We start from the raw sequence: 27745 nt of genomic DNA, 5'->3' as shown, positions 1-27745 counted from the left end.
TAATATCATATACTTAAAATAATGGTGTTCTAAATGGTTAAAAGTAAATAATAAAGAGCTCTTTGGACCACCTATAAGATCTCAGCACCCTAGGGGAAAAAAAAAAAAAAAAAACCTCAGAACTATTTAAGGAGCATAAAATCGTTGTGATAATTTAAGTAATGTTGGGTAGTTGATGTACTTTGCTAATTCTGAACGAAAACTTATCAAAAAAAGATTAGTAGGTATAATTTTGTTGGATAAAGAAAATAATTACCAATAAAAACAACCGATCAATTCTCCCCTACTATAAATACGCCACAAGCCCTCCTTCCCATCCGTGTCTCCAGGTCTGCAAAGAGACCCGCAAAACCATGGCCTTCTCCCACCCCATCCTCGTCCTCTCCACTCTCGTCCTCTACCTCTCCACAGCCGCACACTCCATCGGCGTCAACTACGGCACTCTAGGAAACAACCTTCCGCCACCAGCGCAAGTGGCCAACTTCCTCAAGACCCAGACCATCATCGACCGCGTCAAGATCTTCGACACTAACCCTGACGTCCTCCGGGCCTTTGCCAACACTGGCATCTTCGTCACCGTGACCGTCGGAAACGGTGACATCCCCGCCCTCGCAGTCCTCGCCAACGCTCGCCAGTGGGTCGCCACCCATATCGTCCCGTTCCACCCGCAGACGCGGATCAATTACATTGCTGTTGGCAACGAAATCATGGCCACCGCGGACAAGAGCCTCATCAGCCGCCTCGTCCCCGCGATGAGGAGTCTCCACCACGCTCTTGTTCTCGCGGGAATCCAGGACATTAAGGTTGGAGAATATAATAATTTTGGCTCTGTTTTTTTTCCCCTTTTTTGGGTACATAGATTTCCTTTGATTTGGTATTTTTTAGTTGGAATATATTATTGAGCGTCTGAGCTCTAACAATGGCCTTTTCTTGTCCGCTTCATTACCAGGTCACATCCCCACACTCTCTTGGCATACTCTCAATCTCTGAGCCGCCGAGTGCCGGCCGGTTCAGGCGAGGCTACGACCAGGTCGTATTCGCGCCCATGCTCAAGTTCCTACGCGAGACCAATGCACCCTTCATGGTCAACCCCTACCCCTACTTCGCCTACTCTCCAAAGATGGCGAACTACGCGCTCTTCAAGCGCAACTCTGGCATCCACGACAAGTTCACAGGCATTACGTACACCAACATGTTCGACGCCATGATGGACGCCCTCCACTCGGCCATGAAGGCCGTCGGGTACGGCGACGTGGGGTTGGTCGTGGGCGAGACCGGTTGGCCCACCAACTGCGACGGCTACGAAGCCTGTAGCGTGGCCAATGCGGCGACTTTTAATGGGAACTTGGTCAGGCATGCCAGCTCGCGTAGGGGCACGCCGTTGATGCCCAACCGGAGATTCGAGACCTACCTTTTCTCGTTGTTTGATGAGAACCTTAAGCCGGGTCCGACCGCTGAGAGGAACTGGGGATTGTTCCGACCGGATTTCACTCCGATTTATGACGTTGGGATTATGCGCAATGGCCAGGTATGAAATATAATTCACTTTCATTTTTTTAAGAACAAAAAAAAAAAAAAAAAACTTTCCTTTTTTCTTGGATAGTAGAAGTATTGTTTTTTGGTAAGTAAGGTATTGTTGTTTGTCTGATAAGGAAGGAAAGAAAAGAATATGTTATTGAATTTCTTGAGGAAAGGGATTAGTTTTTTGAAAGAATGTATCCATTACTAAGAGTATGGACAAGTTTTCGAATTGTTTGTTACAAGTCTTCAGATTTGTTTGTCCCTTGCCCAATCGCTAGCAGAAACAACAATATTGGTATTATGTGCAATGTGGGAGGCATGAAGTAAGAAAAATAATAGGATGTACAATTACCAATCTCTGTTCTTCCTTCTTTTTCGTATTTGATTTATACAGTTAATTATGATATTTATCATGTGCTGGCTCCAATTCTTGTTCATTCTGCTATTAGTGTTTCCATTGTGCTCAGACAAACAAAAAAGTGTCATTTAAGTTCCACATTTGTTTTTAAGATCGATATGAGGCACCAGTTTTACTAGTACTATTCAAGATAGAAAAATGCTAGCCCTACTAACAATTTACATACCTTATGAGCTGATGTGGTAGTGACATTGTCACGTCAGGCCAAAAATAAAATAAAAAATGTCCAACCACTCTCACGAGTGGTTGACCGCTCCCTTGAAAGTAAGAGAAATGGCACATGTTGTGTAGAGTGTAGATATAGAGGGTGGGTTCTAATGTATGTGTTTACAGTTGTGCACATGTGTTGTGCAAGGATGACTGTCCTGAAAGTAATGGGATGATCGGTCACCCTCACCAAGCCTTTGATAGTGTTCACCCTACTATCAGAGTTATCGGGTCGTCACAATTATCCATGACAAGCAAGCTATGGCAGTTGCGACCATCGGATCTGATCTTTGAACTGGCAGTCACCCCGCGTGCTGCTTAGAAATGACGCCGACCAAGAGAGGGGTTGTTTAATTTTTTTTTTTTAACTAACGTAACAGTAGCACTGGCACATGCTTAGAGGGAGTAGGCATGTGTTTTTAAGATTTGAATATCGGATCATCGCGCCTTCATTTAGTTGTCTTTTCTTTTGCTCTGCTTTTGCTGGGGAGCAGATCTTGTCGTGTTAGTATTAAATTGCTTGGAAATTAAGGGATCACATGCTAATTAGTTGATTGTGTCCAATGCTATGATTAATCTTTTTGTTATTTATGCAGTCTGGAGGTAATAGACCAATGCCCAGGCCAGGAAGTCCGGCACCCGTGGCAGGCAAGAAGTGGTGCGTACCAAAGGCAGGTGCTACCAATGCAGCGCTACAGGCAAACATAGACTACGTTTGCAGCTCAGGGGTGGATTGCAAGCCCATACAAGCTGGTGGAGCCTGCTTCCAACCCAATGCCATTGCCTCCCACGCATCCTTCGTCATGAATGCTTACTATTACAAGTCCGGCCGCCATGATTACAACTGTGATTTCGCTCACACTGCAGTCCTAACCACCCTTGACCCAAGTAAGTAAATTTCACTGTTTATATATATGGAAAAACGATCTACTTACTGATCCTAATCTTTCATCACTTTTGCAATTATATCTATAAACTTTAAAAAATGTTAATTTAATGAATTTATCTTTTAATTTTTTTTTTAATTTCACATTTCTGTTAGAATTTTTCGTTAAATCTTATCGGAGAGGTGTTAAAATTTCTAAGATACCCTTCATCTTTTTTAGGGGAAAAAAAAAAAAGAGAAATTTTTTTTTGCAGGATTTAAGCATTGGTCAAGATTTATTGTAATTTGTAAAAATAATCATGCTTGAATCTTTTAAAAAAAAATTATATATATATATATATATATAAAAATCAGGTATTTTTTGAATTTTAACATGATTTAATAAAATATCCTAAAAAAAAAAAGGTGGTATTTTGGAAATTTTGCTATAAGATTTAACGAAAATACTAACATATGGATGACACTGAAAAAAATTGAAAGATTAATATACTAAATTGACATTTTTAAAAGTTTAAGAGGAGGATTGTGAAAATGACGAAAGATTAAAGATGAAAGATTAAAGATTAAAGATGGTAAGTAAAATTTTCTCATGTATATATATATATATATTATCCATCAAATAAAAAAGAAAGAAGAAGTAAATCTTAATATTCCATTTTTGTTTGCTCGTCTTGAACAGGTCATGGTGCATGTAGATACGTTGGATGAGATGGAAACGGAGGATATGAGTGTAGGGCTGCCTGGGAGTTCGTCCCTAACCAGTAACCAGTAACCAGTAACCATACTTGGAGAAATTTATTCTATTGCGACTTTTTATTAAATTATTTTTATCATCAAATATCTTGCTGTAATTTATTAAATTATTTGTGATGATTTGATGATAATATATGCCGGACTACTAATATTGTCTCCTCGGTCTACGTCACATGCAATCTTATTCCAAGTCATACTATAGCCTCTCTCGACAGTCTTCATCGGATGAAGATGTTTAACAATTTTTTGTTAAAATTATTAGCAATTTGAGCGATACATGTGAGAGATCTCACATGAAATACACCTGTCCGAGGTTGAATAGTTCAAAATTTATTTAGACAGATAGGTTTCATATCAACTCTCATCCCAATCTTTCTTAACCTACTAAAAATTTGCAGCCTATAATCAAAGTCTTTAATATTATGATGTTCTTGATTAACTCTTTGGTGGTATTGAATTATGCTTACAGAGAAGTGTATGGACTTTATGTTCTTACCCAACTATACAAGTGTTAATGTGTTCTAAGAATATTTTTTTTCTTTTTCTTTTTTTGAAAAATTATTTTGATGCGACATAAATGTAAAAACAGTTTTGAGTATTTTGTAAATGTTTTATATTTTGGATTGAACGTTAATATTTTTGTTTTGAAAATAGAAAACAAAAAATTGAAGAGAATTTTAATAAACTAAGCCTATATTTAATTTTAATAAACCAAGAGAATTTTATTAGTTTATTTTGCATTGTTGAGTGCTATACTACTCAAATATAGATAATTTGTTAATTTAATTTTTGACTAATTCAATGTAAATGTTCTAAGAGTCTGTTTAGAATTGCGTTATAAAATATCACTTTTAAAGCTAAAAATAGCTTTTTAGAAAGAAAATAAGAAAATAAATTACTTTCAAGTTTTTTTTTTTTTTTTCAAAAGTACCTTTTTATTCTTTTTTTTCTCTCTCTAAAAAAGTCAAAAAAAAAAAAAAAAAATACTTTAAACTTTTTTAGCAAACGGACCAGCTTTTTGTTTGGTACAAGTTTTTATGTATAGATTACATTGAGAAATAGATCTTTTGTCAACATAAAAGTGTGAGAAAAAAAGGTTTTTTTTTTTTAAAAAAAAAAAACCTCATTTTCAAGTTTCTCAAACCTAATCTTGAGTTTTTAAGAGCAGAAAAGTCACTTTTATAATTTATTTTTATCAAACAACTATTTTTGCTTGACATTGCTTTGTACTTTTTAAATTTCTTATCGCAATTTCAACATGCTCTTAATGTATTTGAATGCTAAGAGTCATCTTTTTATCTTTTTTTTTTTTATCAGCCTAAAATTAATATGACTTTTAAAATAATCATTAGATGAAATAATGATGGAAGTAATGCTACAGAACAACTTTGTATCTAGAAAGCACAACATGGAGTGGCATTTTTGTAATATTAATGAGTAAAAGTTAAATACAAAATTACAATAATGCCACTACCTCGCGCTTTTGGAATTATTCTGTAGCATTACTCATAGTGATGGTGATTTTAAAAATACATTAATTTTAAGAATAAAAAAATAGTCTCTAACATTATTCTAATGTATTTAGTTTGAAATTTGTGCACGTAAACCGTGCCAAAGTCAAAAGCTATAAGTTGATGATGCGATAATGTGCGTATGGATGAGTACTCTTTGACTTTGACGAGTTTTTAAAAATTATAGGCTGCTAAGAACAATCTCACTAGCTTCTCTATTTTTCAATCTAAAATAGTTAATCAAAACTCACTTTATCTAGTTTAGCTAATGAGTTTTAAAAGACACTATACACCCGATTATCTATTCTTAACTCTATATTATTTCTTTATTATTTTTTATTCATTTTTTATTGACAAGTTTGCGCCATTCAATTTCACCGACTGTTTCAGAAAGATCCAACAACTCTCCATACTACACGAAAAACACTGAAATTTTCAAAAAACTCCTCATTCAGCCAATCCAAAGAACTCACCCACTAGAGATTTCCAACAATCAGCCCGGTGCTGAAGATTTTGTTCTTGAGCAAAAGCAAAATAGAGTGGATCCAAGTTGGGAACCCAAATGCCCAACCTCAACCTTCCCTGTCCATTCCGGAAAACCCAAGTGTGGAAGTGAAAAAGCACTACAGAGGGATCTGACAACAGCTGTGGGGCATGTACGCGGCGGAGATCCGAGATCCCAACCGTCGCGACTCGCACGTGTGGTTGGGGACCTTCGACACGGCTATAGAAGCTACCAAGGCCTACGATCGAGTCGCGTTCAAACTCTACGGCGTGAGATCGACACAAAGAGCTGCCCGGGGGGAATGATGGTGGCCCAGATGGGTCCACCGAAGACGACGTCAAAGGATGGGCGCACAATCTCGCATGAGGCATTCGACGATCTGGTGAAGGAAAACATGGACGATCTCGGGATGGACCCCACCAAGGCTCTCCAGGACGCCATCCAAACCCTAAATCTCCAGGGCGTCGATCTCTCCGCTCCAATTTCTCAAAATCCCCATTTTCACGCTACCCTCCATTTGACCGATCCGGCAGAAGAAGCTTCAGCAAAGAAGTTGGGGAGATAGAGACCGGCGTCGATAGGGAAAGGAAAAGGAAAAAAAAAAAAAAGAAGGAGAAGAGAGAGAGAGAGAGAGAGAGAGAGAGAGAGATTCGCAGAGACTTTTAAGCATAAAATAATGATACATCTGTGAACAGTGCAACGCCTCATGTGGCGTTGCACTGTTCACAGATGCAAGCTATACGTATTTTAGGTTTGGAGTAGCGAATCCGATGGAGGGTGATTTTAGGAGTTTTTTTTTTTATCTATTGTAACTAAGAGTGAGTTTTAGCTAACCCATTATGAATGCTCTAAGAACTAAATTATGATTTATTTTTTTTCTTGTTCTTCTTTTTTGCCCTTTTGCATGGGATTTTCAGAACTAATCAATAATCAGGTGACACTTCCATAATTTGATCTCCACTGGTGGTTGGACTCTTTCATATATAGTTGCATTATATTAACGCAATGACAGTGAAATAAGATGAAATTATACTCATTAATTCCCTACTAGCTATATAGTATATATATAACATAGTTTGCTGAATGCTGATCAATAATAGTTGCTAAAGGAAAATTACAAAATCAATTAATTACATGTGTGATAAATATAGTTAGTGTTGTGATAGTTTCTGGCGACACAAGTATCAATTAATTAGATGTGTGACAAGTATAATTAGTGTTGTGACAGTTTTCGGTACGGAGACACAAGTTTTTATAAAATCCTTTATTCACCTTTGCAAAATAATAAATATCAACAAAGGCTCGCCCGACCCACTCTGATGCGTAAGTCAGTTTTTAATTAGGAAAGAATTTATATCTCAAGCTTTTATAATAAAAAATTCATCTATTTCAGACCTGGTGGTTTGCACTTATTTATAGATGGGATTTCAACCGTTGTTCTGAATCGGGTGGGAATTAATTTCCTGACTCTGAAATTCCTTCCCAACATATTCGGAATCCATATTTTCAACATACAACTTTGATATCTCGGGATTGGATACTTCTTAAATATTTCTGAGCTTCTATTGAAGTTGTCTCTTTACGGACCTTAACCTTAGTCTTTCGAGTTTCATAATATTAATGAATTTACATAAATTTAATAAGTTCATTTATTCACTGTTGAGAATATTTTCTAGCAGTTAGCATGATAATCATGCAGACCTAACGTGGCTGTAGAACAAAAGCAAAGCTGTCTTTTGTCCATCTACAATAATTCCAATCATGACGTTTCTTTAAACAAATTTACGTTTTGCAACTAATAAGCGGAGTTATCTCACCGTTAATTTTACAATTTTCACAATTACTTTTTGAATAAAAGATTTGCAGTAATTTTTTCGCGAGATAATGTAAGCCTAATTTGCGTTAAATATTTTACCCTAAAATGCAGGCAATAATTATGGCTAGCTGTGTATCCAAGAAAAGCTCTTTTTTGCATGTTTGATAGATGATTATGGGTAGGTATCGTGTCAATTAAGCAGATTTAGACGTACGTTTACTCATAAGTACTCCTCAGCTGATCCGAGCTAACGTTGTTAATTAGAACCTTGATTAGCAATTAACCAACTTACCAATCAACTTTGCTGCCAGAAATTGACAGCACAAATTTTTAAATTTTGGGGAAAAATTAAATTTAATCCACAGGTTTTCATGCGGTTTTTATTTAATTTCTAGGTTTTCAATTTTGAAAATTTGGTCATAAGTTTTAGTATTATTTTAAATTGGCCTCTTTGTCAATTTACTAACCAATTAATTAACGGCATGCTACGACAGACCAATCACTTAATGCAACAATGCTCTGTCTTGTTTGACACGTCATGTGCCAACTGTACGTGTTATGTATCACAGTTACTTTAAATTACAAATACTCTAAATAAAAAATGTTAAAAATAAGTTTTTTAAAGAAAAATGTGAGGTGATAGTTACTTTAAATTACAAATATACTCTAAATAAAAAGTTTAAAAAAGTTTTTTTTTTTTTTTTTTTAAAAAAAAAGAAGAGAAAAGTGAAGTGGCCAGCCAACTTTACCACGTAGCACGTACAATATTTGACACATGACGTGTCAAACGAGAGCCACATAACATTAATTAATTGGTCTTATGTGACATACTAATAATAAATTGGACCGGTGGTTGAAGAGGCTTTAGCGGTGTTTCAAATGGTTGAATTTTGCAGGATTCAGGGATTTACAATAATTATTTTGGGGGGATTCTCTTATTGTGGTATAGGGCATTAACCATACAGGTGAGAATTGGAGCAGATATGAAAATATTATTGCAGATATTCAAGCAATTCTTACTGGTTTTATTAGTTGGAAAACCTGCCATACAAAACGAATGACCAATTCGGTTGCACATATTTTAGCACAAATAGGATCTCACAATACTAATCAAAGTACTTGGTTATGTTGTATTCTCGATTGTATTCGTGAGCTTGTTTTATTAGAGTCTTCATCTTTAATTTTGTAGAGCTTATTGCTTTGGTTAATTTTTTGTTATCAACGAAATCAGTAATTTTTCTTTAAAAAATAATAATAAATTGGACCATTTGAAATCAAAGAAGAACCTAATTAAGGCTTTAATTGTCGAAATTGAAAACCCAAAAATTATACTGAAGTCGCATGAAAATCTGAAGACTAAATTATTATTTTTTTCCTAAAGTTTAAAATATGGGTATAAATCTCATAGGTTTTTGAAAGCATAAATAGTAAAATATTAATAACTTTTGGTCTTTTACCAAGTGCTATATAGTTTTCATTTGTAGTCATGATGGTGGACAAGCACATACATTAATTAGAATCTGGCCGGTATTAACTTTACGACTATGGTAATTATCTTATTTGTCCAACACACAAAATTCTCTTAAGCTTTAATTAAAGGATAAAAAATAAAAGCAAAGCATTAATTAAGCATCCCAAAAGGACACGAAACTAGACAGAACCCATCTGTGGCCCCTCCCGATTGCTTTTGGTTGGTCTTCTGAGGACCTCTGGAACTTCTTGCCCATGAAATGATTAAATTTAAAGGCAATATTATTGTTGCAATGTTGCCTTTGGAAGGAAACAACTGTAATGAGAAGACTTTTGGGTTGTCCTCTCTCTTTCTTTCTCTCAACCGAGAGAATCAAAAGCTAGCAGGCAACCACTTCTTCTTGTAGGTTGTTCATATCGTTAAAGTTACATTAAATATTTTCATTCTTCTATCTTGTTCTGAACAACTTCCACCAAACCTGTTACAGATACAATGGGGCCAATTCCAACCCAGATCTAGATCAAATTATATAACATATATATATATATATATGCCCAATAATCTTATAGGTCAAAGATTTCCTCTCAATCCGATTGAAGAAATCCAATCTATTAAAAATTGACATGTGTCTTCAAATCTCACATGCATTTTTAAAAAGGTAGAGAAAATATATTTACTTTAACCCTTTAAACTATCACAATATTTTTATTAAAACTTTTAAAAGTAATATTGAGGCCTCTCATATTATCACCATGTAGCAAATTAAACACTTTTCACATTTTCTCTCCAAAATACCCGTAAAGATATTAACAAATAACCATATTTTGAGGAGAAAAAACATCAAAATGTCTAATTTAACACACGATAGTACTCTGGGGAGTCCAATGTCACTTTTATAAGTTTGAAGACGTAAATAAAAATGTGGTGGTAGTTTAAGGGCCAAAGTATATTTTTCCTTAACCTCAAGGAGTTAGCTTAGGTGGTAATTAAGTCATTAAGGGCCTTAGTCTTGGTGGCATCCCATTAGGTTTAAGGTTCGAATCCCTTGAGTGCAAACAATTAATTGGAGCTATGTTCGTCTGCGAAGTCGGAGTCTTACCCAATCCTTGTAGATGGGGCATTTTGCATGGGTTCGAAATTTGCTCGACAGGGATGAGTACACAAAGTAGCTCAGCTTTAAAGGGGATTCATTATCATAAAAAATTAAAAAAATTAAATAAAAAGATTATAAATTATAAAAAAAAGAGAGTATATATTTTCCCCTTAAATATTCATGTAAGAATCACGAAACAGATGATTTATTTTAAATGACATGACAACGTATATACCATTATATATGTGAAATCTTTCCAATCTAGTTCATGAAATGAATTATCTCTATTAATTCACTTTGGGATATGAGAATCACTTATTCTAAGGACACACATCAATTTAATAGATTAGAAAAAAATAAAAAAATAAAAAAAAATTAACTTGATCAATTTGGAAGAAAACTTATTATTATTATTCTTATTATTTTATATAATATTTATATATGTTTCTTCTTAGCATGCATGCCTATTTAAACTATTTATATGTCTATAATTAGCAGAGTTTCACATGCTGCTGAACGCAAATGGTCAAAATATTGATCCACGAAGAGTGAAAAATTGCATTGGCGATCAAAGATGTTAGCCATCCAACGCAAGGTCGTCTTAAACAAATGGCCTCCATTATGATTGCGGGAAACAGATCAACTTCTTGATTAGGGGAATTTCCCATATGGGATTATCATAATGTGGTCCCAATTTACCTTATTGAGAGAGTAATTATTATTTATGAGCCCAAAATCATCCCACTGCACATGTAATGCTTTTATTTAATTATTTTTAAAGAACTGTTGGCTATTGAGTACGTGGATTAGGGAATTAATCAGGTGTAGCTAAACAAATTAATTTGAATTTCATATCTTGCTAAAATCCCTGTCAAAATGCAATCGATCAATCTAAAATGCAAATTAATTAACAATCTCGTTTAATTTGTTCAATTTTGACCGCTAATTATAGAATCTCTTTTCGGTTGAAAGTGGAGATTTTGGGACATGTCAGACATTCGGTCATTCTCTAACTATCTCTATACAAGTAAGTTTCAAATTTATTGAGTCTCATAAATTCAATAATAAATTTGAAAATAAAACGAGTAGGGAATGTACATGCATCATTTTACTGGAATTTTTATCTTTTTATTTGAAAAAATGATAGAAATCATACTTTTATATCACTTTACTATACTTTTGTTTATGTGATATTGTCGATCAACATTTTGTATCAATTAATATTAAAAAAAAAAAAAAAAAAAAAGACTAATAAACAGTGCACATCAATAAAATAAGATAAAATTGTGTGTATAAGATTTTTATTTTATTTTATTTTTGGGGGTGCAAAGACAAGGGAAAGATGGTCATAAAAGGAAATGGCAACATCATGAGCCATTTCAAAATATAAAGGAAAAGAAAATAAAATAAAAGAAAAAGAAATGTACTCAAGAATTCCAACCTACTGCATCTCAAAACTCACTTTTTTAAATAGAATGACACGCGTAAGAAACATATAATATTGACAGCACAAACTAAAGAAATACTTTTTTTCTTTTTTCTTTCTGGCATAAAAAAAGAAGAAGAAGAAGAAGAAAAACAAATTTATATGAAGTGGTTGTCCAATCTAAAACTGACTGTAATCTCTCACACAAAAGAGGCTGGAAAAAGGAAAACCCCAATACTATTGTATATACCATCAGAAGCTTTAGATTGGTTTGTTATCATATACAAAGAAAACCCACCACCACCAAATCCCCCCAACAGGCCAATCCATGGAACAAAAAGAGAAGAAGAACAAGAACAAGAAACAAAAGCATCAACACCCAAATGACCAAACCACCAAAGCATCCTCAGATTTCTCTTTCAAGCCCAGCTCCGACGTAAAGGGTCTCCGGTTCGGCGGCCAATTCATCGTAAAGTCGTTCACGATCCGCCGCGCTAGGCCTCTTGAACTTCTCCGGCTGCTTTCCTTCCCAACACCAACTAATACCAAACACAGTAACAACAACAACAACAACAACAACAAACTCCCTTTTCCTTCAACCACAGCTTTCTTGCCCACAAACTTCACAATCTTGGCGCACCATGCCTGGCATACCCTCACACTAGGCCTTGGCACGAAGAAATCCAAAGTACTTCTATTCGTTTTCGAAACGGAGACGATGAAGGCGGCTGTAGACCGCGTTTGGCCGCCGGAGATACCGCTCGGAGAAGTGAACAAGCGGCTCATCAGGGGCTTGAATAGGTGCGAGATGGCTAGGTTTAAGTTCAGAAAAGGTTGCATAACCTTTTATGTGTACGCGGTTCGACAAGTCGGCAGCTTGGGTTTCTCATGCGCAGATGATCTAAGGACGATATTGCAGTCTGTGGTTGAGCTCAAGGACTTCCTGGATCACACTGCCATGCTTGCCACGCCCAACCAAAGAAGCATTAGCTATGCGCCTCCTGTGGCCATGGCTCACTAGGCAAATTCTTTTTTTATTTTTCAATATCGTCATCACATTCCTCACACCCTTGTCATCAGTCATCACCATCATCATCATCATCATCATCGATCATCATCTTATTTTAGGAAAAAAAAAATATTAGTTGACTTTTTTGTGGAATGTATTATGATCATGGGGGGGATAGGGATTGGTTTATTTGTTGGAGATCAATCTTTTGTTTTAATTTGTTTCTACCTTTTCTTTTCGTCTTTGAAAAAGGAACTGTATTAATTTTAGCATGAATAAACCGGAGTCTCTGCGTATGTTGATGTCTCTGTTCATTTGCAGTACTGTGGCACGTGTTACTGGAGCTATTCTGATCAGTTCTAAGTTCTGAGTTCTGATGAGTGCTGAAGGGGAGGTAAGTGGCCAAGATTAAAGCGTGACTATAGAGAGAATATTATTTTTCTTGAATAACGGTACGGTCATGTAAAAATAATTATTTCCATTACCTTTTAAAAAATTAATAATAATTCGCTAGCCATATCTCCTCTTTAAGTTTTACTACATCAATTCTATTTGTCATTCTTCCATTTTCTTCCTCAAACATTAATTTCTCACAATGCAAACAAATTGACCATATGTGTGGTTATGACCATGTAAATATTGAAAGTTATGCATCAGATTATGAAGATAAAGAATAAAAATTCTTGCATGTAGCCTCTGTTAGAGTATATGAAAAACATATTATAATTTTTGTATATTTTATATTTTGTTGATATTTAAATATTCTCTATTTATGAGTTAATTGTAATCAAATCGATCATGAGAATTTGATTATCATACTTTGTATTTACTCTAAACCTTATAAGTAAAAACCTTTGTATTGTAGACAAACAAGTTAATGAGCACAATGCAGCCCTTACGGTTAATTAATCATAGTGGTGGACGTAAGTGTCTAATACCATTGTAATTCTTTGTGTTATTTTCTCTCTTTTGCTTTCGTTTTTATTATTCTATTTTAAATTTTTACATGGTATCAGATCCACCATTCTTTGGTGGTGCCTCTCTTGAAATGTATGTTCCCCATCGGTGCAATTTTCATATATTCTAACACCCTCAAGTGATAAGAAGGGGATGAAAAGATCATATCATAAGCTTAAATGCAAGGGTAGTTCAAACTGTGATACGTACGTATAACAACTATATTCCAAAAAAATATTACAGTTGCTCGATCGTTAATGTGCTTTTGGAGAGTGTTTATTTATTTATTTATTTTTTTGTGTACGTATAACAACCATATTCCAAAAAAATATTACGGTTGTTCGTTAATGTGCTTTTGGAGAGTATTATTTTTGTTTGTTTTGTTTTTTTTTTTTTTTTTTTTTTCGGTTAGAAACTGTTTTTGTATTTTTAAGAATGTTTTGTGCTTGTATTTTTATAGTTAATTTGTTAATATATTTGTTTTGAAAAGAAAAAATAAAAGACAAATAACAAAAAAGTTATTTGTTAATGTCCATTTCAAAACGATTGGTTTTAAAAAAAAAAATTAACGATTTCATAATATAGTTAATAAAAATGTTATTTAAAAAAAAAAACATATATAATTAGCATTTGGTTAAATACAATTCGGTTCAATTTTAAAAATTTACTTTTAATTTGTGATTTGGAAATATATATTTCTTCAAATACACTATATATGAATAAAAATATATTAATATAATTTTATTGAAAAACACGGTTTTACGCAATTGTCTACGAATACATGAAGCTTCCGTCGGTGTCTGAAACTCGTCCCTTCGTCACTGTTTTCTAGTAAATTGTGCCGATCATATATAACCCGTGAACACTAAACACAAACGTCGAAGCTACACATGCATCCCGGCAAATGGTTTAGAACACATGCCGTGGTATTATTTTAACTGATTATATAATTAAAGCTAATTTTTTCTCGAAAGGTTAAAACATTTTTCTCTCCTAATATTAAATATTAATATGGTGAACTCAAATACCTCATAAATTAATTAAGCTCTCTATATAGACTATAATAAAATAAATGGATGGATATGGATGGATGATGATGATGATGATGATTATGAGAATGCATGTGGTGGGGGGAAAAGGCTGTTTGGCATGCTGGAAAAAGCAGAAATGGGGTAGGGTGGTGAAGACTGAAGGGCCATTTTCTCCACCACCGCAGAATTATGGTCTACAAAAGTGAGGGAAAAAGGAAAACAATTTCTTTTTCTTATTCCCACCTCCGTGGTCCTAATCATGCCATGAGAAGGCAAAGGCCCCATGCCAACCACTTTTTTCACATGAATGTTGGACATCTCTGTGTCCTTGTGAAGCAACTTGAATGAATGAGCTTTAACAAAAAGTGTACTGTACACATCTCCATGGCCGGCATGCGTAGGGCTATAAGCACTGTGCAATGCCATGGCAAGGCATTATATGCATCACATGCTCTATGTGTACGGAATTTTTTTTCCTATGCCAAACATCTCGGGCTTTCAGTACTCCCATTGCTATAGTTTAAGCTCTGAAGTAGTAAACATTAAACAAACATGTGGTGACAAGTGTACGTGAGTGTTGTTGATGTTACCAAACTCTTTCCACTTGTCGGTCACAACTCCCTTTCACTTCAACTCTTAATTAAGTTGGTTAATTAAATTAACATTTAATTTATAGCCTAGATTTCAAGTAATATATATAAATGTTTCTTGTACGAAAAATAAAATAAAATAAAGCAATAAAGTTTGATAGATAAATTTAATATAAGTTTTAAATAAACTGTCATGTCAGTTTTGTAAACAAATTAATTGTAATAAAAACTGTACATAGTACTTCATATGTACTTGCAATAATGTTTCAATTAATTAACGTGATAATAAAATGAGGCATATGGTCCTCTAAGAAAATACTATGTACGTTGGCATGCATAAGATGGATAATCTAACGTTTGGTACCAGAATGGGATGTGATCGAAAGGTGATAATTATAGCAATTTTGCTGAAGGAAATTGACACATCAATATTTAATTTGTTGCTCACAGCTCTTCAATTACTACAAAGAATATTGCAATAAAATTTAATGATAAGAACCAAACTACTTCATGACATCCCACCTTAAAAGGTATTTCCTTACTTCCTGGCAAGCTGTTGTGACACAACTAATTCAAGGGTCCAGTGGAAAAAGAGAACATGAGATCTAAGCTACATAGCTAGTGCTTTAATTAGTTGGTCTTTCACTAGTCCTGACGCATGCAGGCCAGTTTTTGAATAGGCCAGGTCCTTCATAATAAAATTCTCATATTTTGAGATTTCAATATGGGAGGAAGATAATCTTGTTGTATTGTTACAAACGGATTTTCATAGGTGTTGTAATTTTTTCAAAGATCAAGAATTAATTTTAAATGTTTTATAAATAAAAATAAAAAAAGAAAATAAAGTTAGATAAAAAAACTATAACGTTACAAACATGATTTGTTTTCGGCCGTTTCAAACGTTTTCACTGCTTGACCTTAAGACATGTTCATGAGTTTCTAATTTTATGAAAGAAAAATTCACTTGTAATATATGGTTAGGACCGTTGCTCATTTATAATTCTTACAAGCCATTGATTCTTGAGCCATTGATTTCTTGGTCTTTAACATATTTTGAGGTTTTAATGTAAGATGACCGTTTGGCATTAATTAATAGTTTTTAATCTTCAACTTGCATGTTACATGTACATATATTTGGTGCACCAAATGTTTTAAATAATCACTTCTTTCCTTTCATATACGGTACAAAGTGCTGTAAAATACTTGTTTTCAAGACATAAAGCTATATATTATAATATTAATTAGCTTTTTTACAAAAAAAAAAATATTTTGAAATCTCTCACCCACTTTGATCAAATTAAGAGCCGTTTTATTTGATCTTCGTTCTTGAAAGTGTATCATTAACGAATGTAGGCGCTGTAGTTTAATCTTAGGAAATTGCGTGTGAAGAAATCCGATCACACCGAGTTATACACTCCAGGAGGCATGAATCAACCTTTAAAGACAACACTCTTACGTAATTCTATAGTATTGTGAGATCTTTCCTTATTTCCATTTTAATCTCTTATATTATATTTATTTTATTGTTAATTTTCATATTGGTATTATTTTATTTCAAGAAAAATTTTGTGTACCCTCCAAAATTATTTCCAACAAATCTTAATGGTGTTGGAAATTTTATTCAAAGAGTTATAAATTCATATTTCATGAAGATTTTTCAATTCCAACACTTATTGGCCAAGTTGAAACGGGCCAATGCACGGTTGAAAGATGGTTGATAGCCGGTCGAACTAGTATTGCATCTTATAACAACTTGAGACTTTCGGTCGAACGGGGATTTCATCGCAAGGTTTCTTTCGAATGATACTTTTATTCATTCGAATGCGATTCGGCAGTTTCATTTTGTTTCACTTTTTTAGCATGGTTTTGATATGTATATATATGTATATATATATATATATATATATAAACTCACTTAGGACAGTTTTATGTGATGTTTTCTTCAATTTAGAATTAAATAAATTTTAAAAAAAGAACACTCAAAAGGTTGAGTTCTCTCTTATTTTTGGCTCAATTCCTTGATTTGTTATTAGTTTTGGGAATAATATATAGTGAATCTAATATTGTTGTTTTTGCGATTCACTACACCTATGTTGTACCTAAGTCCCAACTACAATCCATATCCAATCATCATTCCCAATCCAAAACTTGCATGACCTTCGGGTAATTGTAGCAGGCGCCTATTGAGGAATTCTACTGATCGAATTGGGCTGTCATCCTTGCCTAAGGCATTCAACTGATCAATGTTATCTTCTGATTGGAACATAATTGTTTCAAAATGTGAATGACAACTCAGAAACTACGTACACTAGGGTTTCATCAATTGGGAACAAATCCATCAGAAACAGGCATTTAATGTGCTGCAAGAAAAAGCCCTATTAAGTTGAATTAAGATCTCCTAAAATTTTTTGCCCGAATTTGATACAATTCGGGCAAGTAATTGTGAGTGAGTATTTATGAGACCCACCTGACCAAATAAAAGCTATTAAGTTTGGTTTCTAACTAGACATATGCTTCAACACTATTTTTTTTTTTTTTTCCTTCCTAGTAAAATGTTAAAGGATCTGATAATCATTCTACTGACTAGCCTATAACCTACATTATGAGTGGATTTTTGTCTTAAATTCTTCGTAAAAAAACTTAAGTTGCCAATTAGAGCCGTGTCTTCCAGAAATCAAATACATAACACACAAAATTACATCTTAAAACACATTACAAAAAGGAAAAAACAATACTTTTCTAAAAACAATTATACTATCAAATTAAAAAAAAAAAAAGAAAAAAGAAAAAGATTTAAACCAAGGAAAATCTGTTTCTATCTCTATGAGTTGATTTGCACTCTCCGATTTTTTCGTCTCATATATGTGTACAAAAAAACAAAAAAAAATCTTAAAGAAAACAACCTCGTATAATTAAAAAATAAGACCATCACATAATTTTTTTAAAAGAAAAAGACATCATTTTGAATTGAAGCTTTGCTGAGATCTGGTCCCAAAAAATTTGGCTCAATCTCTCTGCTGCTCTCTTTTGACAAATCTTAAGGTCCAAAGAACTGGAAAGATTTCTCCCGTCGCAAATTAACCATAAACTTAAATATAAAAAGAAAAACCAAATATAAACTATATATTATAATAAAATAATATTGAACTCTAGCACTTAGCAATTGGAAGCGCAAGGATGATACAATCCTGAGTAATGGTACAATCCTCTCAAAGTTGATATGACTTTTAAAATTACTATTCTATCAAAATTCAATAGTAATCATCACAAATCTAATAATAATTTTAAGAAATACATCAATTTATGAGGATAAAAAGACTGTCCATATCATTACTCCACAATCCTCTATCTTCCAAGAGGCCGGTTTGAGCATTTTCATTTTCTTTAGCAAGACATTTTCTTTGACAACGTGAGCTTTCTTTTTTCTTTTTTTCTTTTTTTTTTTTTCCTTTTGGTATGATACTTCACGATTTCAAACATTTTACTGAAATACTATTTTAAGCAAACATTTGTACGTTCTCCGAGAATACTTATTTTATTTTTCAAGATAAATCGTCCACCGTGTAACCCAATATGGGTATTTGTAAATATTATAATAGAATAATATAATACTATTTTAAGCAAACATTTGTTATTAGTAAATACTAAGCCAAAAATAAAAGATTAGGTAACCAATTGTGTATTCGTAAATAGTATTAAATAGTCTCTAAGGAGTAGTTCAGTCGGCTGAAGATTACGCTTTATGAAGCGGAGGTCACTAGTTCAAATTCCTCTTCCCCCTCTTGTATGAATATGTCAAAAAAAAAAAAGAAAAAAGTAAATAATATTAAATAAATTAACTTCAATATTGTTCATAAAAATTTTAATAGGTAATGTTCTTCATAATTACTTAGTCAAAAATGAATGCTAAATCCATGCTTGCTTCATTTTCAGCGATTACAATTTCACGAAGGAATGCATAGTACTCTTCCATCCAAATTTTCTTAGCAGACGTTTGGAGCAGCCTTCGCCAACAAATGTGTTGCCATGTTTGCTTCTTTTCTTGCATGCATCATATACCATGACTGGAGATTATATAGTATAATCTTTGAGTCCTCAATCAAATCATCATACCTCAGTCATGATCAGTCTTCCTTGTAAAATGCAGCTTGTACTATCCCCATAGCATCACTTCCTAGATTGACATTGCTTAGAGCTAGGTCTCTGTCAAAGAGCACTGCCTTCCAAGCTGCAAAGGCCTTCGTCGTTGTTGGATCAGTGATGTACCTCTTAGTGGTGCACATTGTTGCAAAGAATTGCCCTCACCGTCTCTAACAGCTACGCCCGCATCGATCATTTTTCTAGACTTGCTAATTGCCGCATTCCAATTGATTTTATACACCCCACCAGAAGGAGCCTGCCACCTTGGGGCATCTATTTTTTGCTTAAGGCTTAAAAATAACTAAACACACATTTTACTCAAAAGAGACACTTGTTGCAATTTTAACCAATTCTCTTAAAAGATTCAGCTATTATATATGATATGATAAGTGATAAAAGGAAAAAAAAAAAAAAAATCTATTAAGATTGGTTTCTAGAGAGGTATATGCTTCAATTATTGTATTTATTTTCGAGATGTGTTTGGTGACATTCTCTTACATTTCTTTTGCAAATGCAAATGGTAGATTTGCACATATTTTGTGTCGAAATGAACAAGATATACATGTGAAAGATAATGAAACTAAACATTTTTCTAAACTTGTCAATTGCCGCATTCCAATTAATTTGATACACCTCATTGGAAGGAGACTCCCACCTTAGGACATCTATATAGACTATATTTTCCACAAAACGGTACTGTTTTCCACTTAAAAAAATTTACAAATTTTTTAATAAATTTACAAATTATAAAAATAATAATAATTAAAAACAAAAAACATTAAAAGAAAAAAAAAACTTATGGGGGCGGCCGACCACCCCATTATTGGCCAAGGGGGTGGTCCAGCCACCCCCAAAAGGTCAAAAAAACAAAACAAAAATAAAAAGTTAGGGGTTTGGGGTGGCTCGACCACCGCCAGATCGGCCGTATGAGGTGGTCAAAACCACCCCTAAAAGGCCTAGAAACCAAAAACAAAAAAAAAAAATTGGGTTTTGAGAGTGGCCGATCGGTCATATGGGGTGGTCGAAACCACCTCAGGCTCCGGCCACCCCTAAAAGGCTTAAAAACCACCCAAAAAAAAAAAAAGTTTAGGTTTTGGGGGTGGCCGGATCACCCCCAAAGGCTAGCCACCCCCAGGCCCTTGGGGGTGGTTCGGCCACCCCTAAAACCCCTAACTTTTTTTTTTTTGGCCTTTTGGGGGTGGCCGGACCACCCCCAAAGCCGACTGGGGTGGTTCGTCCACCCCAGTTCTGCCAAGTGGGTGGCTGGGCCAATAATGGGGTGGCCGGCCACACCTTAAACTTTTTTTGATTTTAATATTTTTTGTTTTTAATTATTATTATTTTTATAATTTTTAAATTTATTAAAAATTTTGCAAATTTTTTAAAGTGGAAAACAGTACCGTTTTGTGGAAAACGGTATACTACAGCACCCATACGGTAGTTTAAAACTACCGCATGGAAGCTGGATCCGCTTAAAAGTGACTAAACAAACATTTTACTCAAAGAGATATGATACACATCCATCTCTTATTTCTTTTGTAAATCTTTCATTGTGGTCTCACATATTTGGATTCGGATCCTCTCAAATTATTTGTTCAAATTTGAGAGAATTCGGCAAGTGATTATGAGAGACTACTTATAGGACCTACTTGAGCAAATTAGTGCTTGGGTAACCTAATTTTTATTTGGTCAGGTGGGTTCTTTTTTTTTTTTTTTTTTTTTTTTTAATTTTTTTAATTTTTATGTGTCCACACAATAGGGGAGGAGGGGGGATTTGAACTAGTGACATTCACTTCATAAGGCGTGATCCCCAATTGATTGAAATATAGCTAGGCGACATGTGGGTTCCATAAGTGATTTCTTACGATCACCTGTCCAAATTCTCTAAAATTCGGGTAAATAATTTAAGAGGATCCTAATTTCATATATTCAATGATAGATTTGTCTATTTCTTGTATGGATATGAACAAGAGACATGAAAAAATGGAAACTAAATATTTTTCTTACTCAAAAGGGACACTTGTCAAAATTTTAATAATTTTAGCCAGTTCTCTTAAAAGATTCACCTATTATATATGTTATATATGATAAGTGATAAAAGAATAATAATAAAAAAAAAAAAAAATCTATTAAGATTGGTTTCTAGAGAGGTATATGCATCATTGTTTACGTGGAATTCACACGTGGTCTAATAAATTAAATGGTAGATTACACTTATATTGTACGGAAATAGATTAAAAAAAAAAAAAGTGTAAGAAAATGAAACAAAAAATATATATTTTTTATTTTTTCCAGTAAAAGTTGTAAAACGTTTGAGAACAAAAAAAAAAGAAAAGCAAGTTGATTACTTGATATTCTCTTTCAAGATAAATCGCCCACCGTGGGGCTCGAACCCACGACCACAAGGTTAAGAGCCTTGCGCTCTACCAACTGAGCTAGACGGGCTTACGAAATTTGTTGTTTGATTAAAAATATAGCTCATTTGTTTTATGTTTGAGCATAACCATTCTATTCATTACGAGTACTAGCCGCTGACCAATACGCACAGAAACTCTGCAAGCGAAAATGGGGTTTCTGTGGACGATGGTGGAGCTCTTGCTCACCCTCATTCTGATCGCACTCTTTGGCTTAGTTTCTGCAATCTTCTTCGAAGCTTCTCGGAGAAGGCACAACCACACGTAATTTCCAACCCCCCATCAAATTCCTAGTATTCACAATCTCTGCCTTTCAAATAGAATGTTCAATTTATTTTGTTTGATATTTGATTTAATCCTTCGGTAGGCACGTCGAAGCTCCCGCGATCTTCGAGGACCCTAATTCATTAAAACAGGTAAATCTACATTGCACTTACACGTATATACATACAAATACATGCATTTTTAGCTTCGATTAGGATTTTTAGGAGTTATAGGGATTCGTCGCCCTTTTTTTGGTTAATCAAAGAAATGGGTTTGAAATTCCTAGAGATTTAATTTCCTGTTACTCTGTGGTATTGAAATTCGTTCGTGTCGTGAATTTGAATAGAAATTATCTGAAGCAATCGACTGTGATCTTTGTTGAGGACATACAAATGGACGTAGTTAATGGAATGTGAAAAAAGTTCTAGGAACGAATTATGGATTCAATTCGGTGTTCAAGGAATTTTAAGATGCATAAGTTCCAAACACATTGGAAACTAAAATGTAGCAATTCAAATGCATAGCTAACGGCAAAATGTATGTGGGCTAACTGAAATGTAGTTCTCTAACTGAATAGCAAGGTCGGTTCAGTTCTTCAAAGAATCTATGTCACCATTTCCAAGCCCTAGTTAAGTCAAACCATTCATTATTCTCTTTCAGTATGGTCGTTGAGGTAAAAGGTCCTAGGTGGTGCATTTTATGGAAAGAGAAGCTATCCCCTCGGAGAAGATTAGATGATAAAACCCTAGCACAATCTGCTTACTATCGGATTGTGTTTTCCCAAGCATATAAAGGTTTAGCAGAATTATAGACTTCTGATGTCAAGTTGACATTGTTGTTGTGTCTAAGAACAGAATATAGTGTTCTCAGCAATATCTGGACTTAAAAAGTGTCTGCAAAGAATTATAATAATTCTCTTGGTAGCATTATTTTGATAAATTTATTCCCTTTACAATGTTGTGTTGGTAGTGGTTTTGGCGTGATTCTGATGTTTCTGGAATGATTTTTTTTTTTTTTTTTTTTTTTATTATTTCTAGGTTCCTTGCCCTCATATTTCTGATCCAGCAGAGAAGTATATATCTTTAATAATCCCTGCATTCAATGAAGAACATAGACTTCCTGGAGCTCTTCAGGAAACTATGAAGTAAGTTTGAGCACAATTAATTGCACGCTACTTTTTCTTTGATAAGCTATGTGTTTTTGGTGTACTGTGTAGCTAAGCATGACAACCTGAAAAAGTCCCTACTATCATAGCATCTTTTTCTTTATCAGCTCTGTGAATTCTATATTTATCATTTTGAAGGGAAGGGAGGGACTGAGATTTTAGAGCTTGATTGCAAACCAGTTGAGATGTGGCACCTAGACTAATATATGGATCTACGCCTCCATGCACTCTCATTAGTGGCAGACAAAGAACATTTCTCAACATTTCTGTTTAATCTGCTGTATAACTAATTCTTGTTGTGTAATAATACATAATGAAGGCTGACGTTTGTAGAATGGTGTTCCTAGTTACTAAGAGTCAGTAATTAAGTAATTTATGTTGATGGCTACTGCTAAGAGTGTTTCTTATTGAGTTATAGTGATGCTTATGTCTTTACTTTGTAGTTATCTTCAACAACGTGCAGCAAAGGATAAGTCATTTTCTTACGAGGTATCATTTCATTCCTTTCATTTTCAGGATCATCTGAGTTAGTTATGATGGCCATGAGGGATATTATATCATGATTGCAACCCTCAGATAGTATCCATTGTCATATTCATGTTCTATTAAATGAAATTCAAATTGGGATGCTTGTCTTTCTAGCTCTTTGCCTTAACGATGTAATGGATATTAATGGTGAGGCTCCCCCATACAAGCAGATGGTAGATTAGTTTTCCCATTTGGGCTCAGTAATATTTGCAAAAGATGGGATCTCGTGCTTGATCATAAGGTAATTGATTGTTTTTGTGGATCCATTATGTAAAGCTCTCTAGTGACAAGACATTTGAAGTTACCCAAAAAAAAGGCGTTGAAGGTAGTTTGAACCGTGCTCAGTATATACTAACTAATCTTCCTTAGCACGTTTAATTGAGCAAACCATTTACTGTAATTTTGAACTCTCACTTCATGAATATTACCTTCAATCGACCCGCCCTCCTTGCTTGTGCCATTGGTCATTAGAGGCATCTACATTTAATTGCTGATTGTTCTTCTGCTCTCTTTGGTTTTTGCCTTGTTCTTAGTCTCTAGGTACTGCCTTCTGTGTGCTTGTGTTGGCATTGCCTTGGGAGGAGAATCCTCCTTCATGTCTGTAGTCCCGCCTTTTAATATAAACAAGCTTTCATTTTAAAAGAAAGCTGGTTTTCTTCTTTTAATTCTCAGCCATTTCATTATTTTACTTTATACCTTTTTCTCTATCCTTCCAAGAAAATTTTGCAAGGTGTTTTGCTAGCTCAAGTTTTCACTACTATTTTCTGCTACTCCTTTAATTCCAAATGGATGAATTTTTAACAGGTGGTGATTGTTGATGATGGAAGTGCTGATGGGACAAAAAGAGTAGCTTTTGACTTTGTAAGGAAATACACTGTAGACAATGTGAGAGTTATACTTCTTGGTAGAAATCATGGCAAGGGAGAAGCTATCAGAAAAGTGAGTCTAATTCGAACCATCTCTTGTGGACATGTTCTGATGTTGTTGAAGGTTCTGTTTTTTTTTTTTATCCCCTTTGTATGACGGCAATTGATTGAAGCTCTTTACCTCTGTGAAAGCATTGTAAAACAGGGCATGCTTCATTCACGTGGTGAACTGCTTCTAATGCTGGATGCTGATGGAGCAACCAAGGTTGATGACCTAGAGAAACTTGAAAATCAGGTTTCTATCGTCCATCATTTTGTACTAGAGAAAACTTTTTTTTTGGATAAGATTTTATACTAGAGAAACTTGAAAATCAGGTTTGTATCATCCATAATTTTATACTGATCTTATGCCTGCCAGATCCATGCTTTTGCCAGAAAGGAGTCTCAGCCTGGAGATTCAGCAGCTAGCAATTCTAGTTTTAGGATATCTGATATCCCAGTGGCTGCATTTGGTTCTCGTGCTCATCTTGAGGAGAAAGCTCTGGCTACAGTTCAGTCTTCTAATGCTGCCCACTTAATATGTTTTATACTTCGTTTCTTTGGCAAGTTTGTTTTATATTCTGCTTTGTTGAACCATTTCACTTATATGCCACAGAGGAAATGGTACCGCAACTATTTGATGAAGGGTTTCCATCTTGTGGTCCTCTTGGCTGCAGGTCCTGGAATTCGTGACACACAGGTATTTCTGTCTCATTTTTTGGTAATTAATTGACCTCCAATTGGTACTAGTATGGAAGTCCAGAACTTGATTTATGCTTACCAATGAAGAAGCTCTTTCTTGGGTAAATGCACTTCAATTTTTATCCTGATGTCGTCTCATCACTGCATCAGTGTGGTTTCAAGATGTTTACTAGGGCTGCTGCAAGGAAGCTTTTCAAAAACGTCCGTTTAAAGAGGTAACTGCATTTATATGCAATTTTCTTCGAGGACATTTTGCATTGAGACCATGGTTGCTCTTCTCATTGAATATAATAGAGGATTCTTTTACCTCTTCCACGTTATCCTTCTGTTGCCTAATTTGTCTCTGTTCTTTTTATGTGTTGAACATGTTGAGGGAACTGACTTGCATTATGGACTTTTTGCAGGTGGTGTTTTGATGTTGAGTTGGTGTTTCTATGCAAGTGGTTTGGCATCCCAATGATCGAGATATCTGTCAACTGGTCTGAAATTCCTGGATCCAAGGTGAATCTTTTGAGCATACCAAATATGCTTTGGGAGCTTGCCCTCATGTCTGTGGGATATCGAACCCGAATGTGGACAATTTGTACTTGAGTGTCGGAGTTCATCTGGAAGAGCATTGTTGTCTTCCTGGCTTCTCTCGATCTAGTGCAATACCAGAGAAAGAAAAGTGACACACCTGATTAGGCATTTTAGGGTATACACTTCTTTTTTCTTTAAAGAGCATTTGTATTAGGAAAATTTTGGAGTTTTTGGAGCTTGTTTATGCAAGCCATGACCATGATCTTTCCTTGGGGTTTCAGCATGTGAAATTATTTGGGGGTACTGCTTTTTTCTTTTTTCTTTTGCTCCCCCATCTCTCTTTGTTCGTACATGTTTTCTGACGAAATTCAGATTCTGACATGATCTTCACAAGAAATAAATGATTGAATTATGTAGGACATTTACCAAAAAAATGGAGCACATGTTAGATGTTTGCTTCACTGCAATAATAGTAAATGCTAGTGACTGCACTGGGATATTGAATACATGTTAGGCACAAATTCTTGAACCTGTGATCCAACTGATAACAGCACAAACTACCGAATACCGACCGCCTTCAAGCTATGATCCAGTCTACTAATTGTCCCCTTGTACTTAACAATAATGTGAACTAATTAACTAAGAAAGTGAAAGTGAAAGTGCAAAATGTATCAGTATATGCTTGTGTTTATGTATATTCAAATATTTTGGGCATGGTATTCTAGCATTTTCTTGCTCCTCAGCTCGCACTCTATGATCGGGTAGGATGAAGATTTTCTGTTATTAATGTCTGAGTTACACAAAAATTTGGACAATCTAATAGAGAGGGTTGTGGGACCTACTTGTCCTAAGCTTATTTGCCTGGGACAAGTGAGCTTCGTAATGCCCTATCTAAGATTGACCAAATTTCTGTAATCGGGCTACTTAATAACAAATGATTCCGATCCAATTTAGAAAACCTACTTTCTATTTCTATGGCAAAAATTGTTCTGGTATTTTTGAAGATTGACTTGGCTCACTTTAACTAGAGATAATATTACCTCGTACCTAGGTAATACAACCATCTAGTACCTCTTGAATGGTAGATCGTCTAAGTCGATTTTGAGAGAAAAATGGATAGATCAGTTGACTCGTATATAGGTAATACAACCACCTAATGTACCTCTTGAAGGATAGATCATTTAAGACGATTTTGAGAGGAAAGTGGATAGATCGCCTGAGGCGATTTATAAGGCCTCACAAGAGGCAGATGGATTTAGAAAAAAAACTCCAAAGAAAAAAGTGAGCTTCTCATCCTAAGAGGAAAGAAATCCTTTATTCAAAATGACATGAAAAGGGAGGAGGAATCCTCTTGCAGACAACTTTACTTAAGAGTGGAAGTTGGCTTATGGGGGTAAGAGCTTTACTTGGAGAGGAATTTTTGTTATTAGGCATTTTAAATTTCATAGAAAGAGTAATTCTAAAAATTAAACTTTTATTTCATTTTGCTGATGTGGTAGTGTCAATCAACCTTTTGATATTTTATTTTTTAACATCGATTGATCTAAAAGTTAATTGTCACTACCACATAAGCAAAATAGAATAAAAATATTATTTGTAGCATTACTCTTCACAATAATTCGAAAGGTTTAAGAGAATCGGCTTGCAACTCCCCTTTCTTAGCTATCATAAAGATTGGACAACTTAATAATAAGAAATCTCAATCATTTCTAGAAACAATCTAATTGGCAATGCCAAACGATGTCGCTCCATCACTGTCACAAGTTACCTCCATGTTAAGAAATAGTACAAATTGTGAATTTTAAGTAGGTAGACAACGACCATACCTAACCTATTCTTTCTAGACATAAGACTTAGGATTGCATCATACAGCCACCTTTTTTTTTGTCAGAATTGCAATATTTTGATGGCAAC

The 27745-nt window shown here is 34.5% G+C and overlaps 3 protein-coding genes and 1 non-coding gene across 5 annotated transcripts; 3 read left to right on the top strand and 1 right to left on the bottom strand.

The window, feature by feature from the left end:
• Positions 1–211: 211 nt before the first annotated feature.
• On the top strand, positions 212–27244 carry LOC133862514 (glucan endo-1,3-beta-glucosidase). Of its 2 annotated transcripts, XR_009899233.1 has the most exons (5): positions 212–803; positions 950–1528; positions 2743–3034; positions 3712–3807; positions 27235–27244. XR_009899233.1 is itself a non-coding variant. In XM_062298349.1 (4 exons), the coding sequence occupies exons 1-4, from the start codon at positions 354–356 to the stop codon at positions 3738–3740; spliced, it is 1350 nt and encodes a 449-aa protein (XP_062154333.1). In that variant the 5' UTR covers positions 212–353; the 3' UTR covers positions 3741–3934. The 2 variants fall into 2 exon arrangements, 1 of the variants encoding a protein (XP_062154333.1); XM_062298349.1 differs by lacking the exon at positions 27235–27244 and having other exon boundaries at positions 3712–3934.
• LOC133862301 (uncharacterized) lies at positions 11784–13156 on the top strand. The gene is made up of 2 exons (XM_062298073.1): positions 11784–12628; positions 12938–13156. Exon 1 carries the CDS (start codon positions 11936–11938, stop codon positions 12626–12628), a length of 693 nt encoding a protein of 230 aa, XP_062154057.1. The 5' UTR covers positions 11784–11935; the 3' UTR covers positions 12938–13156.
• On the bottom strand, positions 21707–21779 carry TRNAK-CUU (transfer RNA lysine (anticodon CUU)). The gene has a single exon. It is a non-coding gene; the product is annotated as a tRNA-Lys (tRNA).
• LOC133863752 (uncharacterized) lies at positions 21854–26250 on the top strand. The gene is made up of 10 exons (XM_062299830.1): positions 21854–22012; positions 22116–22164; positions 23050–23156; positions 23621–23666; positions 24510–24644; positions 24777–24866; positions 24990–25121; positions 25227–25310; positions 25463–25527; positions 25717–26250. Exons 1-10 carry the CDS (start codon positions 21900–21902, stop codon positions 25901–25903), a joined length of 1008 nt encoding a protein of 335 aa, XP_062155814.1. The 5' UTR covers positions 21854–21899; the 3' UTR covers positions 25904–26250.
• Positions 27245–27745: the final 501 nt, after the last annotated feature.

This window comes from Alnus glutinosa, chromosome 3, assembly GCF_958979055.1.
Source record: "Alnus glutinosa chromosome 3, dhAlnGlut1.1, whole genome shotgun sequence".
NCBI lineage: Eukaryota > Viridiplantae > Streptophyta > Magnoliopsida > Fagales > Betulaceae > Alnus > Alnus glutinosa.
This window is presented reverse-complemented; position numbering and strand designations above follow the sequence as displayed.

Coding starts and splice junctions, on each gene's coding strand:
- LOC133862514 (XM_062298349.1), top strand. CDS start 354: ATGGCCTTCTCCCACCCCATCCTCGTCCTCTCCACTCTCGTCCTCTAC. Junction 804..949: donor CGGGAATCCAGGACATTAAG/GTTGGAGAATAT, acceptor CTTCATTACCAG/GTCACATCCCCACACTCTCT. Junction 1,529..2,742: donor GGATTATGCGCAATGGCCAG/GTATGAAATATA, acceptor TTATTTATGCAG/TCTGGAGGTAATAGACCAAT.
- LOC133862301 (XM_062298073.1), top strand. CDS start 11,936: ATGGAACAAAAAGAGAAGAAGAACAAGAACAAGAAACAAAAGCATCAA.
- LOC133863752 (XM_062299830.1), top strand. CDS start 21,900: ATGGGGTTTCTGTGGACGATGGTGGAGCTCTTGCTCACCCTCATTCTG. Junction 22,165..23,049: donor ACCCTAATTCATTAAAACAG/GTAAATCTACAT, acceptor TATTATTTCTAG/GTTCCTTGCCCTCATATTTC. Junction 25,528..25,716: donor AAAAACGTCCGTTTAAAGAG/GTAACTGCATTT, acceptor GACTTTTTGCAG/GTGGTGTTTTGATGTTGAGT.